We start from the raw sequence: 19,630 nt of genomic DNA on the forward strand, positions 1-19,630 counted from the left end.
GTTACGTCACGTTTTTTACGCGTTTCCCCGTTACCCGACGCGCAACGGTTACCCAAATGTAATTGACCTCCACCATTATACTGTTCATCATTATTCTGTGTAATCTTTTTTTACAAACAAATTTCAGCCCCGTTGCTTTTACTGGCATTGCGATCTCTGTATACGTGCATGCTGCAGTTACATAGCGTATACTGCACAGTTAATTAATTGCAATAAGTACATTAACACACTGACATTCTTTAATTTTTTTAAATATGAAGCTGTGTGCTTTGACATTTAACACTAACCATTTTTATTTTCATTGTCAGCAATCAATAATAATAATGATTGATACTGCGTATGCACTACCCATATAATATTATTGTACCATACAAAGGACTGAGGACATACGTATACTCTAATAAAGCAAGTTTTTGTGGGATTTTGCGCCGGCGGCATTGTTTGCTTCCCAGGGTAGATATGCTACATTTAATACCACACTGTCTCGCTCTGTACTCGTATCTTACAAGCGTGACTGCACAGAACAAATAATTAGCTACTCGTACTAATAAAATATTATCCAGTTGTCCGTGCGTGACGGCCGCGTTTCCCGCCGATCTTTCGCCATCCTATCGTACCCCGTCCCACGTTTGCGTATTAATCATAAGCTGGGCCCATGCAGTGCTTCCGGTTCGAGTGTTTGGCACACGGTTTCAGGCATGACGGCGCCCATTAATTTTATGAGGCCGGCAATATGGCTATTATTAATGGCTAATACATAATAATTATTTATCTAATAATGATCATGCTCGTATGTACCATCGATCCAGATAGCAGTGGTGTTTTTCCATCACATCCTCCTTTTTTTTCGGCCGGAGCGCGTCTCCTGATCCTATTCGCATTGGCAGGCAGTACATCGTTATGCATCTAATTTGTCTAATTACTCCTCTGAGAGTTTAAATACGCGTTAAGGTGACTCGAGGCCTCGCGATCGATTATCCATCAAATAAAGTGCATGAATAGTACCGACCAGAAGGCTATCAGTGACACTATCGATGAAGCTGTGACCTTTGGATTAACTGTGAATATAGCCTTTAGTTATTGCAATGATTTTAAACGATACAATTACTTGCATTACATACATCTCTAAATCAGTTACTCTTATCTAATTTTGTTCGCATTCAAGACAACCGAGTATTGCAGAAGTATATACAAACTGCAAAAAAAACTGGCATATAAAGTATATGGGGCACCGTCTGTGGTAATTAATTATGCTACAAATTTTTAATACAGTAAACCGAACGTTCACATGAAGCTTCATGCAAAAGTAAGTAATTTCTGCAACAGTAAAACTGCACAATCTGCTTCGTCAATGCTGGTGCTGGTGATGCTGGTGATTGCACCACTTTACACGGGTACACTAGAATGGATGGATGTTGTACGTAAACTTACGATTAATTAACGTAAGTACAGTACTAGTTGTAAGTAGTACTCAAGTTTTTTAAAGCCATAGTGTCCGGTGATAGCTGTGAGAATTATGAATTAGAAAATTTACGATAAACAGAATAGTTATATGCGTACAATAATATTGTTACACTAAACGCTATGTTTCGCTATAATAAAGTGTAGATTGTGCAGTATTATCAAGTAACAACCAGTACATCAGTACGTATTTATCGTTAATAACTATATACATTCTAATATAACGATCGCATATTGTGTAATGCGTAAAGATTAAACAGTGCATCAGTTAACCCACCAAAGTCAGCAACCTGAAGGAGTGCGAATAGCGATTTGAAAATTGGTGTTTCATAACGAAATAATTCAATTAAGAAAAATTAATTTTTTGGGAATTTTCGTGACCATAGGTCAAGCACGGCGATAGCCTGCCAAACTGACAGGGATGGGCATCCTGCCATTTGGCAGGTAACACGGTAAAATTTATAGAAAATTACGGAATGATGGCACTGCGGAGTACGACCGCTTAAACGAAAGGTTTTGGAGATCCCTACAGTTCTCAAACGCTAATGTGGTCACCAAGATGACCAGTGGTCAGTAGTACTGAAAATTGTAAAAAAAACACATTTCTGGGCGGCCACAAGTAAAAAAAGATACAGTGTCCACTTTGCTTAAATATAGAAACGTATGTAATGATCCTAAGTCAGACAAGAGCGACAAATTGCATCCTTTCCAGTGAATGCGCGGTGTTTGTCGCTTATGTCCGTGTTTAACTGCGTGTTAAGAACTTGTGCCCATCTTCGGTGTTGCAGCTTCCGTTTTTTGGTTTGCCTTTTTGTGGACTTTTCAGTGCGTAAATGGTACACTACTAACAGTCTAAGCATCCTGCAGTCTGTACAAGCAGTGTTTGAGCCAAACACCCAAGCGACAACTCGCACAGCACTACCAACAGTGTGCGGTTTACAGCGCATTGGTACTTCAAAATTTATTTGCATCTGGTCATTTCCGCTATCAGCCGCTATAGCTCGGCAACTCTATAAAGGTAACACACCGGCTGAACGCAGCAACCATATCCAATTTGTGAGAAGCTATATAACTACGCTTTTACATAAATCACGTTCACATTTCTTCAAATGATACCGTTCCGCCATATGCCGGACAGGCCCGGACTAGATATAATGCGTGTTCCATAGTTTTGTGAATGTACATTAGGGATAAGTCTCCAAATTTTCGTTGCCGAAAAACGAAAAAAGTAATCTCTCAGTAATTCGCGTTCGTTTGTGCAGTTTACACTTTATTATTGTACAATTGTACAAGTTTTATCATACAAAAAAGTGAATTTTTAACATTTTTTTGGTTTGCTGACCACTGGTCATCTGAATGACCATCAAAACGCTGGAGTTGGTACTACACTTTTTTCTCGATTTAATGAATCTATGTTTGGTTTTTCATTATGTTTCTAACATTTTATAAAGAATTTATGAAATTTATTGTTAAAGTAGCCCCATGCCCATCCCTGTCAAAAGTGGCAGGAAATTTTCAGATGACCATCTTTGTCCACTGTCCAGCTATTTTTCGGGCCATGCAATGCTTTTGCAATGTGTGCCACAGGGTGGGTTTCAGTGAATTATATATGAATTATCGGGTCTTAGGGAGGCCGTATGTACAGCCAAGACCTCCGCGAACCCCAAAGGTGTCATTTTGGTAATCTTTGGTCATTTGTTGTGTGCTACAAACATGCTGCATTTAATGGCCAAATTTTTAAAATGACCAAAAACATCCCTACTCTAGATTAAACTCACCAAACACGAGTTTTCTGCATTGTGGTCCGCTACAAGAATTAAGTCCGCCACCCTGCCATTTGACAGGGATGGTCGGGAACGGGTTAATCAATAATTGTGCACTCTTTCGTTTCTCTACGTATAATGAGCGGTAGCTAGCATTTGTCGGTGACATTGACGTCACCCTCATAGAAAAAGACCGTTTTGCAATCTCCGCAAGCATCATTGCAACACTTGGCGCTGGGACGCTTCGGACAGGTCTTGGTGGTCGTCGTGCAGGGATCCTGAGCGCATCCGTTCATTGGCCGCGTCACACCGCATCCGTCCGAGAGCGGGCAGTCAAACGCTGTAGCACCTGTACCATGCAAATCTGGTCCACGATACATAATTATTAATTTATCATTGCTTAACGAAAGATGCACAAACATGCACTAACAAATTACTAGGAAAAACAGCTTTAATCTACTGTATGACAAATTAGTATATAGATATTAATATATTATATATTTATACTGTGCATTAGACATCGTTTTCGTCTTATTCATGTAAACACTGTAGAATTATCCTAACCGCTATCTATAACCGAAATAAAAGTTAGCAACAGCGCTGATTTATGCCGCTTTTAAAGCATTACATGTTTTGTTTACAAAATTATACGACTACTAATAAATGGAGGGTATTTTGTAATTCCCATCGCAATCGCCTACCATAGATGGTGAAACACAGAAGGGCACATCCCAGCAAATAACAAGAGATTATTGTCTTCATGATGGAATCCAGAAGTACAGTATTAACGATAAATATTAATGGGTACGTTACAATTCCAAAATTTTTTAATCTGTGCAAGGTTAGAAAATCTGACTGGGCGAGGCCGTATACGAAAAGTTATGAACAGAAAATAATACGTTTCCAAACGTTCTGTATTTAAAGACAGCTGTATAGCATCGTTCGTTGACTGTTGCGGCAACGTTGATGGAAGAAGATAAAACATTATATAAGCTACAGTCGTCTGTAGGATATCTGATGTTTGAACTTTCACGCCCTAAACACATTAAAGAAAGGCGGGGTACGGTAATGTTATAATTAATTACAGTTGCTGTTATATCTACTTGTATAGACACTTTCAGCCAGTTTCAGGTACGTGGTACGCACTACGCACTGCCTTCCGCAATTGTGATGCGGCGTCGGATACCGTTTTGAGATCGACGGTTGATTACATTTTGTCGATACGTACAAAACTACAAATTTGCAGTTTTGCACGTTTTTGTTTTGTGCTTTTAAAGACAGAAAAAAGTCTGTATTCCGCGCAGTTTTGAGTATCTTGTTGCATGTACCGCTGGTCGTAATAATAAAGGTGCAGCTCCCGGAGTCTATCTGTTATGCAATTTCGGAATGGTACGTACTCGTACATACCGGCCGGATCCCGATCCCCCCATGTCCTTTGAGGCGTTAAAATTGCAATACTTGCAGTACCTTACAGTACTGCAATGACTGCAGTAATTGGAGAAAGTCGCATTCAAGTTACCCTAGCATAATATTATTATTATTATTATTCGTATACAAAGTACGAGATACAAAACTATTGTGCAGCCTAAAACAAGTTCAAAAATTCGTAAAAATTAAGTACTAATTTATATTGTGCAGTACTTGACAATAAACCCGTATCGGTGTTGTTTATAAAGCGTACATGCGATTTCATGCTAACATATCAGAGGGTGCATTTGGGTCTTTGCAGTTTTCAGAGTTTTATTAGTTTTAGAACTTGGACTGCATTTTCTACTTATCTGTCTGTGCAGTGCAAATTACTGTGCAATAACTTGTTATTATGACATTGTGATTCACGCGTTCAAGTTAGTTACGATGTTTTCCATGATTCTGTAATAAAATTATTATTATCACGTGTCATGAATTTCCGTATAACATACCAGCTCAACAAATGAACTTCCGGATCCAGCTAGAGGATTTAAAAATGACATACCGAAGATGCTACTGATGTTTTTGGTAAACATAATTTCGTTTTTCGTTAAGTAACATACAGCAGTACTGTATGTAAAATAATTGTTTTACGTGACATCTGCGAGATTACTATTTTAACTCTTTTTTAAGACAACCGTTCTTTCGGAAATACGGCACTGAAAAGATCAGGTTTAACAGCACAATGCGAAACCCACCTGGCCATTATACAGAATAAACTATAAAAGTAGTTAAGAAACCAGTTTTTTAAATCTGAGTCATAATTCCTAAATAATATTATAGACGTCGTGAATCGATTAAAAAAAGTTCAACGATAAAGATCATAGAATAGTATAAAGTCATTCGGTCACATTGATAATTACTTAAATACTGTATGCGCACTGCGCAGTATCTATCCTTGTACAGGCGCATGCAGGAGAGTCGAGGGTTTGTCACGGTAGGATCGTAGTGCACGGGGTCAAATTAACTCACATTAAGAGTGTCGATCCCATATACTGCCCCATCTTGGTATTTTTCGACACTGTTTGAAATGCAATTTTTTGGAAACAAAATGTACGTAATTTTGTAGTTTTAAGCAATTTATATTAACTAACGTTAATTACTGTACTTTTATGCACAAGGTTTAGCTGCACAGTATTTTATGTGCTGTGGATAATACTAACTTGCTAGATTCCACTAAATCCATTAATTTTATACATATTCAGTGCTTTCACTACGATTGTATAAAATATAAAATATACATTATTAAGTGCTTTTCCTGAACACTCTCGCCCGGGCCCAACCACGTTATTCTATTTGTGCACGGATTAAGAAATTTCGTTTTTAATTTTAATGTTCTTGAACGGATTAAGACGTTTTCAATATCTTCACCTATGTATGTTATACTTTTCATTCCGTAAACGTTTTCTGTTTTTCGAACGTTAACCACGAGTCTTTCCCTACTCTAGTAAATCTTCGATATCGTGCGCTAATAAATCACAACATTTACGGCGTCCCTTTGTTCAGTTTCTAGTTATTCTTATATAGTTTTCGCGGGTCAATACGACTTCCGGCGAAACGACGTCAAAACGATTTCAAAACGACTGCAGCTCTATGGCTGTACTGTGTACACTCTGGAACTGAATCTGGATCCGCTGATCACCCACGCGCAATGAGGGTCATCCCCTCATGCATGTATTTCGCCGAGCTGTTCTTCTTCAAGGAAACACAAGTACTCGCGCCCGGCATGCATACGCAGGAGATCCACGTGGGTCGAATTGAGAGGTGGGCCTGGACAAAATCGGCTCACGTCCGGTATTATATCGCGCGACAGCGGTCGACCTTGTGACGGTCGGCAATCAAAGTTCGTCAAAGTCGGCGACTGTCGACTAACACTGATCGCCGACCGTCACAAGGTCAACCGCACCGCCCGTCACGAGGGCGACCGAACCGAGGGCGACCGAACATATAAGAAAAACTAGAAACTAAGAAACCTAAGAAACCAAGAAACATAATAAGCATAATAAAACATAAGAAACCTACTGTAAAAAAATCCGATCGAAAACACGCAGTTAATAGCAGAACGGCAGCGCGATATCGTGTCGCTTCGGCTAAGTGACCGGTCGACGAATTTTTGTTTGACAAAATGGCGGGTCACCGATAAGGGCTCCGACCGCTCCGCTGGACAAAACCTTTATGCGCGCCTCGGCAGTTCTGCGGCGCCGTCATCTTTACCGTCAGCCGCGGCATCCTTCGACCGCATCGTTAATCCTAGAGTAGTGACATGGTCAACCCTTGCATTCGCCGGGTTGCAGTCTCGATTTTACGGAATAGTTTTAGCATATGCCCTCTATAAATTCTCAAATTCCGAAACTGCGCCGAAGAGCGGCATCAAAAAGCAAAATAGGGCGTACTTTTATTTTTAACACGCAACGGTTTTGGGGAAATAAATACTTATTATACAGCATAATCCATATAAAATAGTGCAGGTATAATAAAAAATAATACTGTAATATAGATATTATTATACTTTGTACAATTAACAGTTATACCGATGCGCATACACCTTTAATACTTTGTGTCTATAATCTGTATGTACGTACTTATAGTCTTGTAATGAATGTATTGTACTTACGATGTATAAATTGTTACCAATTAATAATAATATTAATTGCATTTAATTTAAGAGTGACATTACTGTAACAGTTGCGTACATACTATACGATTACGAGTTCTTCCATTTCTTATTATTGCATGTTGTACTGTACAACAGCGTTTCGGTACAACTTGTACAACACCTACCCGAAACGCTGGGAGTTTGAAACACACCGAAACGCTGGGAGTTTGAAATTTTATGACCGCTTTATGCGAACTTCTTGATTTTATTTTTTATGGTTTCAGTTTTCACCAGGGTCCAGGCATGACAAAATTAATGACCATGGCAAATTTCGCTGTTTCGCAGTTGCACTTTGTTCGGTATTATGGCGTGCCGAGGCGAACCCGTGCAACGCATAATCTAGCTGGGCGCCATCCGCTTCAGGGGGCCTCGCTACTTTCGCCCCTGCCCTGTACTAAGCTGCTCACGGCGCTCACCAGTCTGATTTTCTAGTTTCTACAACCAAACAGCCCATTCACATTTTTCATACAGCTCTAATCAGATGATCGAGATCAGAAAGTGTTGAAGATCCTTCTTTTTTACCCTGCGCTATAAACCCGCCTCCACGTTATACTCCTGACGGGATATTTTTTGTAATATTCTCATCCTAATCTGTCTCCTGCATCCATCTCCCCCCATGAATGGTCCATCCCTGGACGACGCGGGCGATACGGAAATGAGCGGGGCCACGGGTGCTGCGGCGGCCGCGGCGGCGGCGGCGCTGGCCGCCAACAACAACAGCACCAACACCCGAAACTTCCATCGTCTGCACAAGTTCATCTACCGCTACAGTCGGCTGGGCCGGGTCGATCTCATCAAAGCCCGTATTGCCCAGCAGGATCTCACGCCGGAGGAGATCCACGAGTGTGTATCGCTGAATCCCCACGGTGAATCCTGTCTGGTGTCGGCCGCCCGGCAGGGACATCTTGATGTGGTCAAGTTCCTGGTGGAGGAGGCCCGTGTCAATGTCGAGCAACGCGGGACGGTGCAGTTTGAAGGTAGGGAAGAGAAATTTTGACAGTTTCCTTCGTGAATCTTACGAAACAGGATGAGAATTTTATAAAGTCTGCGCATTTGCGAAAGGTTTTGTAGTAGCGGTTGGCAGGCTGCTGCGCCAGTACAGCGCAGTGGTAGAGATGCGCCGTCTAATTTACGCTGTTATCGATTTGCTCCTTTTTGTGAAGTTCTGACGCCTTAAATTTTGTACCTCTTTTTCTCGCTTCGGGAATTGAAGTGCTATCTGCTTCTAAAATTTCAAAATCGTAAAAAGATTAGATTTCGAAAATATTTTACATTTTGCGGTTTTTCTTAGCACTGTAAGGATACTTTTTCCGTTGTCGTTGATTGCTTCAGTTTCTGCTTTAATCGAGTGAGTTGTTTGTATCGCTAAACAAACACACGCGTGATCCATTCGTTTATCGAAGTATCGATCGTTTCACGCATGGAAAAATCCACATTAAAAGTTTCTCAACAATTTCCTGAGAATGTTGCAATTTCCCTAATTATTCTCAGCCGTATCCTTTGTTGAGTCGCATGCAAATAGAAATTGTTTACGTTCAGTTAGCTGTTTCCGAGAACCGGTTGTTTTATCGGACGGTCTGGTTGTTAACTTGTTAGTACAGAATATTCCGCCGTGCAGAATAGACGAATTATTCCATGTGAAATTATTATCAGCATGTGACTAGGTTTTCGCTTAGAGCAGCGTTTGTCCAAGATGTGCGTGTGCGGTAATCAGTGTGTAGATATGAAGTACAGAGGTATTTTTAGCTGTTGTCGCTGGCATGTTGAATTGGTGGAATATTTTCGGTTATTATTAGTTGACGCTGATGTGATGTTATAGCCACAGTTTGATCGTCAGCGCCAGCATTACGGAAGTTAAAACATGCTGATCAGCAGGAAACGGCATGCTAATTTTATGTAATTTCGGCTGCGGATCGGCTCTTGCCGTGTCGTGCAGAGCAGAGACAGTTACAGTACCTACACGCGTCGTGGTTAAAGTGCGATTATTTTTGATTTAGTGGTTTGAGTGTTGGTTCAGTTTGTCTTTTGAATATCTGCAAAATAAACATTGATTTTTTTTGTGATTTAAATTTAATTTTTCCGTTATTTTTGCTGTATTTTTGCTGTAAGTTTTCAAGTATGTGAAGAAAAGTACAGTACTCCAAACTGGAGAAGCTAGGCGGAATTGTTCTGTCAGAATTACTCCTAAAAATCCTGCCAGATCGAATTTTGTTCTTTTTTTCCATCAGGTTATATATATACTGTTTTTCTAAGAGTGAATTAAATAGAAACTGTACAGTTTAGCAGATTGAGGAAAAATTAATCTAGCGAAATGTACAGTAAAAGTTCAAGAAAATTGCAGGTACAGGAATACAATACAGGAGTATCGATACTTCTATAAAAATCACACTAAACAGATTGTATGAGTGGTTGTACGTGAATCAATGCTAGACCGTCACCGTTAGTTCCTGTTTTTTGTGATTATGGGTAGAAATGTAGGCCGGGCAAAAAATATATCACGGCCAGAATACCACTCTTCTCTTAGCGGAGCCGAAGAACAAAATTACAGAAGTAAACTCTAAAAATAAAAGAAATAATGAAATAAAATATAATAATTTAACAATATATAATAATTTAATCTGAATAGATAATAATTTAAGAACTACGCAGGCTTACGCACTTGTGACGCACTTGATACTTGAAGTTGTAACGGTTAATGTCAAATAAGAATCATCAGAATAAACTGGAGTATCCTTTGAAATTAAATTTATGATTGGTGCTAACCACGAATTGTAAATCAACCTCGAAACCATAAAGCTTTAATTAGAATGCCACTATTTCTCCGCAGGCGACAAGGTGGAGGGTGCGTCAGCGCTGTGGTCAGCGGCGGCGGCGGGCTTCTTCGAGGTGGTCCGCTACCTCGTGATGGACTGCCAGGCCAACGTCAACGGCGTCACCTCCACCAACTCCACCCCCCTACGCGCGGCCTGCTACGACGGCCGGATGCAGATTGTCCGCTTCCTGGTGGAGCAGGGCGCCGATCTGGAGATCGCCAACCGGCACGGCCACACGTCCCTCATGATCGCCTGCTACCGCGGCCACATCCAGATTGTCAAGTATCTCCTGGAGAAGGGCGCCACCGTCAACCGGAAGAGCATTAAAGGTAAGCCGGTGATGCAGACGGTGTCGCGTGACACGATTGGATGCTGACGACAATCCGCACCTTATGTACAGGGTGCATCGCGGCTTCCTCTTGCATCCGATAATTAAATGGATAATTGAATTAAAATTCGCTGAATCGTACAGTCGGTTCTCGTGATGTTTTGCGAATTTTCGCAGACCTTTGCGCCGGCTCTTTTCTTGCCGTTTCCGATTCCTCATTTTTAACTTGAATAATTATGGGGAAATTATTCCGAAATCGCGCCAGTCAGGGTGAATATTTTCCGTTTTGCTTCTTAAGAAGTTTGAAAAATAATTCAAAAAGTGAAATAATTATTTGGCACAATAGTTAGCATTGTTTTAAAACTTTTGCCCGTCCAAACAGTACAATCTCGGACTTTACTCCTATACGGCCTCTACACTACGAACTCTGATATCTTTTTCTGTTGGCATGTTTCATTAAAACTTTAATTTTCGCTGGTGGCATATTTATTAGGAAATTGTGGTTGCAGCGCTTGTAGAAATTTATTTTTATGCCCTAAACATTAATTCTGTATGCGTAATCGGATTTGAGAGCTAGCTAAACGCTGTGGTATTGAGTTTAATTTTTTTGTCCTGTGAGCAGTTTAAAGCTAAACGTTTGGCCCTTTTGCGAAAATTAATACTAAAGCTGTGTTACAATACGGCGCCCTACAAATCGAAATAGTTTTATGGTGGGCAACTGGACAGTTTCTTGTCGGATTTGAATTAAATACGCAATTAGCCCTAAGATTAGATTTGCGGTTGTTGTGTGGAGGTTGGCTGCAGTGTGAACTAGATTAGGCGAGTGTGTCCGTGGTAGGCGCGAACATAACTGCTTTGTGAGCTGATATTACACACTACTGTACCAGTAATGGGGTTACGTAACTGGCGCGCGTAGACTTATGTTTCGTCAATAAACAGACGTTTTTCTCCGACCCAGAGTGTGAATGTGTTATATACAGTGAGAAAATGCCCAAATCAGCGCGGCTAATAATCATTACGAAACACTGGCATCCTTTCTGACAAGGCCACGACAATTTGCACACCCATTCTGTCGGCCCGTGGGATTACAAATTTCACTCAAGTTTTCGCGGTCGACTGTGGAATGGGTGTCCCGAATTTTTCCGACTTGATTATGTTACAAAACGCAGGACGATATATTGATGCGGGTGTGAATCAAAGTGACGTGTCACACTTTTTCGGGGTTAAAAGGTGTCAGGCGCAGGATGTAATAGTCAGGAAAATAATCATGTTATGCAGAGCAGCTTGTGTAATTTCGGTTAATTGTTGACGACGAGGGAAATGAAACGCGCCCTTAATTTAATCTTCCTCGTTTTTCATGACAATGGTGTGTCAAGCGCGAGTGTGCGGTCTGTGACATTGACATGAATGCTTTGACTTCCCTCATTTTTTTCCGTTTTGCTTATTGAATTGAAATGTCGCTTGCATAGAAATATCACAATTAATTACTAGTCTTAGATAGTACAGTCTCGGTCTGGGCGCGGGTTCATCCCGCAGACCTGTTTCATATTGCGGTATAAATTAGAGAGCAGATGAGTGAAAAGTCAGGAGAAAATCGTAGTACAGCGGCATCGAAAGCGAGGTTGAAGGAACTATATTCATAATCTCTGAGTTTTAGTTAGCAATGGCATTTTCATAACATGTGAGTCGCAATCGTTAATATTGCTCTCTTTTTGATTTTTGTTTGAATAGGACACTAAAATTGTGAACAAAAAGCTACCAGGTGGAGAGGAATTGTTCCGTTATGTCGAATATCTAAATAGAAAAATTGTACGAATTTGGTATAAAAAACTGAATGAGGTAGTACTGGTTTGGAAATCGATGGTTATGCAGACGATGGACTGTCAGACTGTCGTAATCTTATGCAACATTTGCATTTCTAATTATTAAAATATTTGGTTATGGCAGGCAACACCGCGCTGCACGACTGCGCCGAGTCGGGTCACGTGGACATTATGCAGCTGCTGATGCTGCACGGCGCCCACATGGAGAAGGACGCGTACGGCATGACGCCGCTAGTCTCCGCCGCCGTGGTCGGCCACCGCAACGTGGTGGAGTTTCTCATCTCCGGCCGCACGGCCACCAGTCTGGAGGAGCGCGTCAACGCCCTGGAACTCCTGGGCGCCACCTACATTGACCGCAAACACAACCTGATCGAGGGTCTGCGGCTGTGGGAGCGCGCCATGGGGCTGCGGTACCCGGCCACGGAGAGCGGCGGCGCCGGTCTGCCCAAGGTGGTCAAGGTGTCGCCGGTGGCCGCCATGCTGAACACGAAGGAGTTCTCTACGTTGGCCGAGGTGCGCCTGATGAGTGAGGACCCTAATGAGGTACGCGTGCAGGCGCTGCTGGTGCGCGAGAGGATTCTGGGCGCGGCGCATCCGGAGACGAGCTATCTGCTGCGGTATCGAGGCGCTGGTGAGTGCTGGATTATGGGGAGGAATCGTAGTGTACGGGGTTTCGCACGATCCAAGTCGATGGTTAGAACCGATCTTGGTGTCCGTTTATCATGAATTTAATTAAATTTGTTTTGAATAGCATTTTTTACATATGATTATAGTAAATACTGGTATCATCATATGTCATTGTTAATTAATTTAAGGTATTGTGGGAAGGAAGCGTAGTGTATGGGTTTGAGTCAGGTGATCGTAGACCGAATTTTCGTTGGATAACCAAACGTTGGTGTCTACTAGTCTTCGGAAATTAAAAGTAAATTTATTTGGAATAATATTTTTTAAAACAAAGTTATAAATATATTGCTTCTATGTATTTTTTTAATTTTAACGTTATAGTATCTGGCATCCTTTGATATACAGTATTTGTGCGGTAAATTGATAACTGTTGTAGTAGTAATTGTAGTGGAACTGTATTGATACACAGATGAATGAAGTAATGTGCATAGGAATCGTAGTGTATGGGCTTACATGGAATTGTCAAAGCTCAGATTACGTGGAGTTTGCTCAGTCATTACCAGTCATGCTATATTTTAGTTCTTAAACTGAATTAAATTTGTTTTGAAGTATAATTTTTGTAAATATTAAGTTTGTAAATAAATACTACTTTGAAGAATCTCATAGATGATAATTTGATGGTTGATTTGGTATGCTTTACATCTTTAACACCTGTGCTTAACTTATCATTTACAACGATGAATTTAATAATTTCAGTACTAATCATTTGTTAATGTTTGCTTTAACAGTATCCTAGATATCCCAGATATTTCTTCGCACCAGTTATTGTTTTGTCTCTGGATTTTGAAGCCCAGTTCTATATCTTTAATGTTATCCTTTGCTTCCGCTTCGTATAGTTTTCGCGGATCAAGGCGACTTCCGGCGCTGTCTACAGCTGTGGTCGTACGCCCTGGAAGTGCAGCTGCAGAACCTGGAGCCGCTGAACCCCATGACGGTCTCATCCTTCGTCTCCTTTGCCGAGCTCTTCTCCTTCAAGGAGACCCAGCAGACCCTCCAGGGCGTGCAGAACATCACATGGGCCGACTTCAAGATGGTCTTGGACAAGATCTTCATCGAGATTATGCGCGGCCACAGCTTACTAAGCGCCGATGGTGCTGCCGCCGCCCACAGCCGCGACCTCAACTCCTTCGACCGCATCCTGGTGGTGTGTCTGCATCTCGTGTCGCTGTTCGTCCGGATGCGCAGCAGTGTGGAGCCGGAGCTGGTGCGCGACATCACCACCAAGGTGTACTACCTGATGAAGATTAATCCGCGCGGGAAAAGCCAGCGGACACTGCTGCATCTGGCCTGCGCGAAAGAATCCACCAATCTCGGTCCGTACCGGGCGTTCAGCTTCCCGTGTAAGGAGACGATTGGGTTTCTGGTGGAGATGGGCGCGGATATGAACGCGCAGGACGCCGAAGGGAATACGCCGCTGTGCACCACCGTGCAGCAGTATCCGGTGAGTAATGAGCTGGTGGCGCTCATGCTGGCCAACGGGGCGCATATGGATATTGCCAATAAGGACCGGTTGTCGGCGCTCAAGTTTCTCAAGAAGAATCCGATGGTGTACAGCGCCGAGTACTTTCCGCAGCTGCGCTGTCTGGCTGCGCAGGCCGTACGGGGATGCGGCCGGAAGTACGAGGGGGTGGTGGGGGAGCGCCTCCGGAAGTTCATCGATTTACACTGATATTCGCGAATTCTGGTGTGGGATGTTTCTCTGTGGAGGGAGATTTTTATTTTCGCCGGATTTATCTTTGATACATTGGTGGCACGGGACGGATTTCGGAGGATGGGGATTCTCCGTGGGGCCGGGGGATTTTTGTTTTTGATTTGTTTTGCGGGCGGGGACGGTGAAGATTTAATTTTTTTTCTCTCTCGTGTTACTGGTTGTTGGATGTATTCTCTATGCTGTAAGAGATTTTATTGGTAACAGATGTGTATAGAAACGCTGATATTTTCATTGTATATGTGTGAGTGTATTTATTGTGGTGTGTGTGTGGTGGAATTTCTAAACCCGATAATTAACTGCTTTCTTCTCCGACGCTGTTGTATATTAATTTTTTCCTCTACCGGCGGCTGAGTAGTCATTGTAGAGTTTTCTGTATGGGAAATTGGGAATCTGGCGGAAGTTGTCTGAGTAAATTTCTTGAACTGCAACTCGAACACTTACGCTTTGCACTTCGACGCAGATAGATAGCCGTAGAATATTCTCTTGAGTTGTTTTTCTGTTTATTATTATTTTGTATACTATAATATTATTTACTATACGGTGCTTGGCGTCACTCGTGTAACTACACATATATCTACGAGGCTACGGCAGGTGGTGAAGTCAGAAATTGAGTTGTCGTCGACGTGGTCACAGACAAAGATTTAGCGATATAAAAAACGAGAAGTTTTAAGATGGTACATATGTGACGGCTGAAAGTCTGCGCTCTAATATGTACTTTATACACACTGTATAGTACAATGAGTACATTACAATTTTAATGTAATTTATATAACATAATTATATTATTAATAATAGTAATTATTAAAAGTACCGGTACGTACACAGTCTACATGTCACAGGCAGCAAATACAGTACGCACATTACGGTATACGGACGTATCCAGCTGACCGTGATCGAAATCAAGCTCAAATAAGTACTCGTACAATATTATAATTATTTTTATTTATTATTTGTACTCATGGTCAGGTTGCGTTTTAATGATAGTACAAGTAAGTGCAGTACGTACTCTGTATATCTGTATGTACGTACGTGGTCACTGGACTACGTGGTCACTGGTTGTATCATCGCTATGATTGACGCTACAAGCTGTGCCACTGCACTGGACGAAGACTTTTCCACTCTTCATTTTCCGCGATGCTAAACTTTTTTTATCGCCTTTACCGTTGCAGTAGTGTTCTACAGTCCTGTAGCAAGGAAACATTTTCATTTTCTTTTGGAGCGAACTTACACCATTTGCAGTTTACTAGTTCGAACCACTGCTTGATTTTGTCAACTCCTGATGTCAGCTCAGACCATGCGCCTGTAATTTAAAAATCCGGTAAAAACGGCGTTACTTGTACACGTCTTGTAGATGACTGTTCATCATCCATGGTGTAACAAGATTTTGCACCGTTCTCATGCACCGTTGCAGCAGTTTCCAGTATTCAAGTTTTGAATCATGTCTCATTCAGCAATCATGTCAAAAGTTTTAGCAGCTCGCCCGACTTCGGTGTACCGCAACAACATTGTCGATGTTCTGGGAGACGACGGCCTGCCGCGCTACGGGCGCGTGGTGGACGTGTCGGATACCGGCTGCTTCGTCGACCTGCTGTGCCCCCACCGACGACGCGAGCTGATCCCGTTCCGTCGGCTGTTCCTCGCTGATGTTCTCAATTATTACTTCCTGAACGGTGGCGATCTGGTTGATTTTCTCAAGTCACCTGTGACGGTTCCGGTGGAAGTGCTGCTACGACGGACGTCGTCCGAACCACTGACGTGGTATCCAGCGCAGTGGCTGAACCTGATGGCGTCGTGCATCGCACGTACGACGCGGTCGTGGTGCACTGGTGGGATAACACGGGACGCCGCGGCACGGACATCGTGCCAGTGAATCGGATGCGCGCATCAGAACGCCGAAAAAGTGGTGGACCAAGATCGGTCAGCGATCGATTCCGGCTGCGTATCGACTGGCCTCGAAAACAGGTTAATTTTTCGGCAACCTTCGTTCCATGCTTCTTTTATGGTCCAAGTGCAAATCAGAATGGGCACACACGATAGAACGTGCACGGTTTTCATTAAGTGGATATAGATATTAGGTGGAAATTCATGCACAGCATCAATCCTAACATTGTTATGGAAGGATTTAGGTGACGAAGGTCCCGAGCTCCTGCTCGAGGTATCCACGCGTGCAAGGACGACATTATCCAAAGTGGAGTGTGCCGTTACCGGATAATTATTGCGCACGGGACTCCCAGGCACTGCTCCAGCGCGTCATTCGGGAGGGAGTCAACTGTGTGGAGGTGGCCAATGGACGTTTGTGGTACATTCTTGCAAAGGATGGGTTAACGAATGACGCGAGCTACACGGTAAGAGTGGCCTTATGGTAACGACAGGCAAAATTGATTTCCGTTTTTTCATATTTTATCAAACCGGTTAAAGTTAGTTTGGACGTTCCTAGTGCAAAAATCAAAAAAAGTACAAAATTTTCAAAATTAACAAAAATATTTTTCAATAGCCTGTTCAAGTCTTCAATAATGGAGTTTGGCTACCGTAGTTGCAATAATAATAATAGCAGTAATCTACGTTTTTATTGTACATTAACTGTTTACACTGTATGACTGTATTTAATGTAATGATTGTTTTGTGGCTGTTAGTTTGTTCTTGTGTTCGCTAATCAATATCATCTGCACGGAAAAAATTACTTTATTATACAGGCGGCCCGTGAAATGTTCGAGAAGCCTCTCACTGAGCATCTTCTGCGGATGACTGCGATGGTCGAGGGTAACCCTACCGAGACCACGGATTCTATCAGCGTCCTACCGGAGGAGTTGTTGCTGGAAGTGTTCTCGTATTTGGACACTGTGAAGCAAACGGAACTGCGCGCCATGTGTGCCACATGGAACGTTATCGGACAGAAGCCGCTGTTGACCATGAACATTGTCATCAACAGCCGCGGACGCGCTGTGTTAGCGCAGCGGGATGGTGGCATGCGCGACTATCTACTGACGTGTCCCATCTTCAAATGTCTGCGCACCACCACCAAGCGCCTCATTGTGGCCAATGGGGAACGGAGTCTGGATGCCAGTGATTACCGGAAAATTGGCGACATGATCAACTTTATGGCGCAGCACAATCCCGGCATCCATCTGACCGCCGTCCATCTGGTGGGCGCCCGTATCCGGCTGGTGATGGGAACCGCCAAGAGGCTGGGCGACCACATCCAGTGCGGGTTGCATTTGCCGGAGGGTGTGCAGTCCCCATCGGGCGATCCCGACCAGTTTCGCCTGATGGATTTCCTGCGAGGTTGGCGTCATGGTCCGTGTGAGACGATCCACTTGACCCGCTATGAAGTACAGCTGGTGTTTGGCCGGGAATACGATAGGCTCGCACTGCCGCAGCTGTTGGCCAACGTCCCCGCTGGCCGCATCCCCATGAACATGTGGACAGTGCCGTGTGGGATGTTCTGGAGGCGACGCTGCCGACACCGAGCGATGAGCAGCTGGACATGGTCTCCCAACTGCTGGCTTTTCTGACCTCCAAAGGCTGGGTCTGGAACCTGGACGTGTACTGCAAGGTATAGAGAGCGGGAAATGCAAAATCTCTTTATCCTGATCAGCGGTTATTCTTTGCTGTTCTCACTCCGGTATCATTACTGGTTGCAGTTGTTGTGTGCGGTGCAGACCGGTGATCCGCGCTCGACCTCCCAGTATCGCGGGAGAAAGTGGTGTGTCGACGGGCTGAAGAATTTGCGGTTGGAGAAGCTGTCCCGTCTGAGGCTACATTTCCTGATCCAGTTAGATGGCATTGTGCGTGAAGAGTTTCAGGGTCGTGGGGTGGTGTTTGCCTGATTATCGTCATATATCTCTGTGATTGGGTTGCGCCAAATACTTCCTTATCTTGATTAAATTTTTATTATTCCTAAATTAATCATAAACTGGGAAGGGTGGTTAGTTGATCATTTTGTTGCTAATTTGCGGGTTTATTCCGGTGACGTAGTGTGCTGCGGTTTGCGCTGGATGCTTAATTACGGTGCGGTAGTTCTGCCGATAACTTGCAATCAAATGTTTTTTTTCGTGGGCTTGAAATGTTGTGAAATCGAAAAGTTGGCTTTTGACACGTACAGATATGATAATTTCTTATTCAACAATTTAACTTTGTGTTAAGCAAAGATAATGACTGGATTAGCTGTAGATTAGCAAGATCTCGCAAAATGCTATCGACAAACTTCGAAACAGATCGCTGGATAACACGTCTCTTCAACTGTTGTACACGTGCATGTGTTTAAAAAAATTACAGTCAGTCAGTTAATCCTTTTGCGGCTATTAAATGGGACGTGTCGTGAGTAAATACTCAATACCGATCATGATTGATGAGTACTTATCATGTTTATTATAGTGTGTGCTAACCGTAAGTGACAATGGTTTATATGTCATCACAACAAAACATGCATCACAATAAAGAAAATTACAGTGGTTGTCGTAATCCTCGTATTACAGCCAGTACGGCACATGACCTTTCGAAACCGCAACGCACTGTTACATACAGTAACACGCGGTCATGTCAATCTGCGTATTCTAATAATATATTTTGGGGAAAATGATAAATACCCATATTCTGCAAGCTCATAATTACCCTGTTGTTGCGTGCAAATTTGTCCGTCCTTGTTAACTACACATTCAACATAAAACGCGAACGCGTACCCTGAGGCGCCGATGAACACTGTAAAGCCACACCCCCATATGTATTTCCTATACACGGCACAAAAGAATGCTGCTCATATGACACTGCGTTAGCGCAACATCCACCGCTCAGTAAATAAACAAAATGGAATTTGCCATTCGAGAACGCGTGTGTTTCCCCATATTTACGCCATTTTCCAGTATTCTGCAGAAAAAAACCCATTCACGTACGGCGTTCTGCGTTATTGTGTATATAAGCGACACGA

General features: G+C 42.8%; 1 protein-coding gene across 1 annotated transcript; it reads left to right on the forward strand.

Annotated features, from left to right (window-relative positions):
- Positions 1-7,764: 7,764 nt before the first annotated feature.
- On the forward strand, positions 7,765-15,134 carry LOC129595184 (protein fem-1 homolog A-like). Its single transcript, XM_055492110.1, has 4 exons — positions 7,765-8,324; positions 10,175-10,489; positions 12,436-12,942; positions 13,832-15,134. The coding sequence occupies exons 1-4, from the start codon at positions 7,964-7,966 to the stop codon at positions 14,662-14,664; spliced, it is 2,016 nt and encodes a 671-aa protein (XP_055348085.1). The 5' UTR covers positions 7,765-7,963; the 3' UTR covers positions 14,665-15,134.
- Positions 15,135-19,630: the final 4,496 nt, after the last annotated feature.

The sequence above is a fragment of the Paramacrobiotus metropolitanus genome, unplaced genomic scaffold (genome assembly GCF_019649055.1).
Source record: "Paramacrobiotus metropolitanus isolate TYO unplaced genomic scaffold, Prichtersi_v1.0 Parri_scaffold0000075, whole genome shotgun sequence".
Lineage (NCBI taxonomy): Eukaryota > Metazoa > Tardigrada > Eutardigrada > Parachela > Macrobiotidae > Paramacrobiotus > Paramacrobiotus metropolitanus.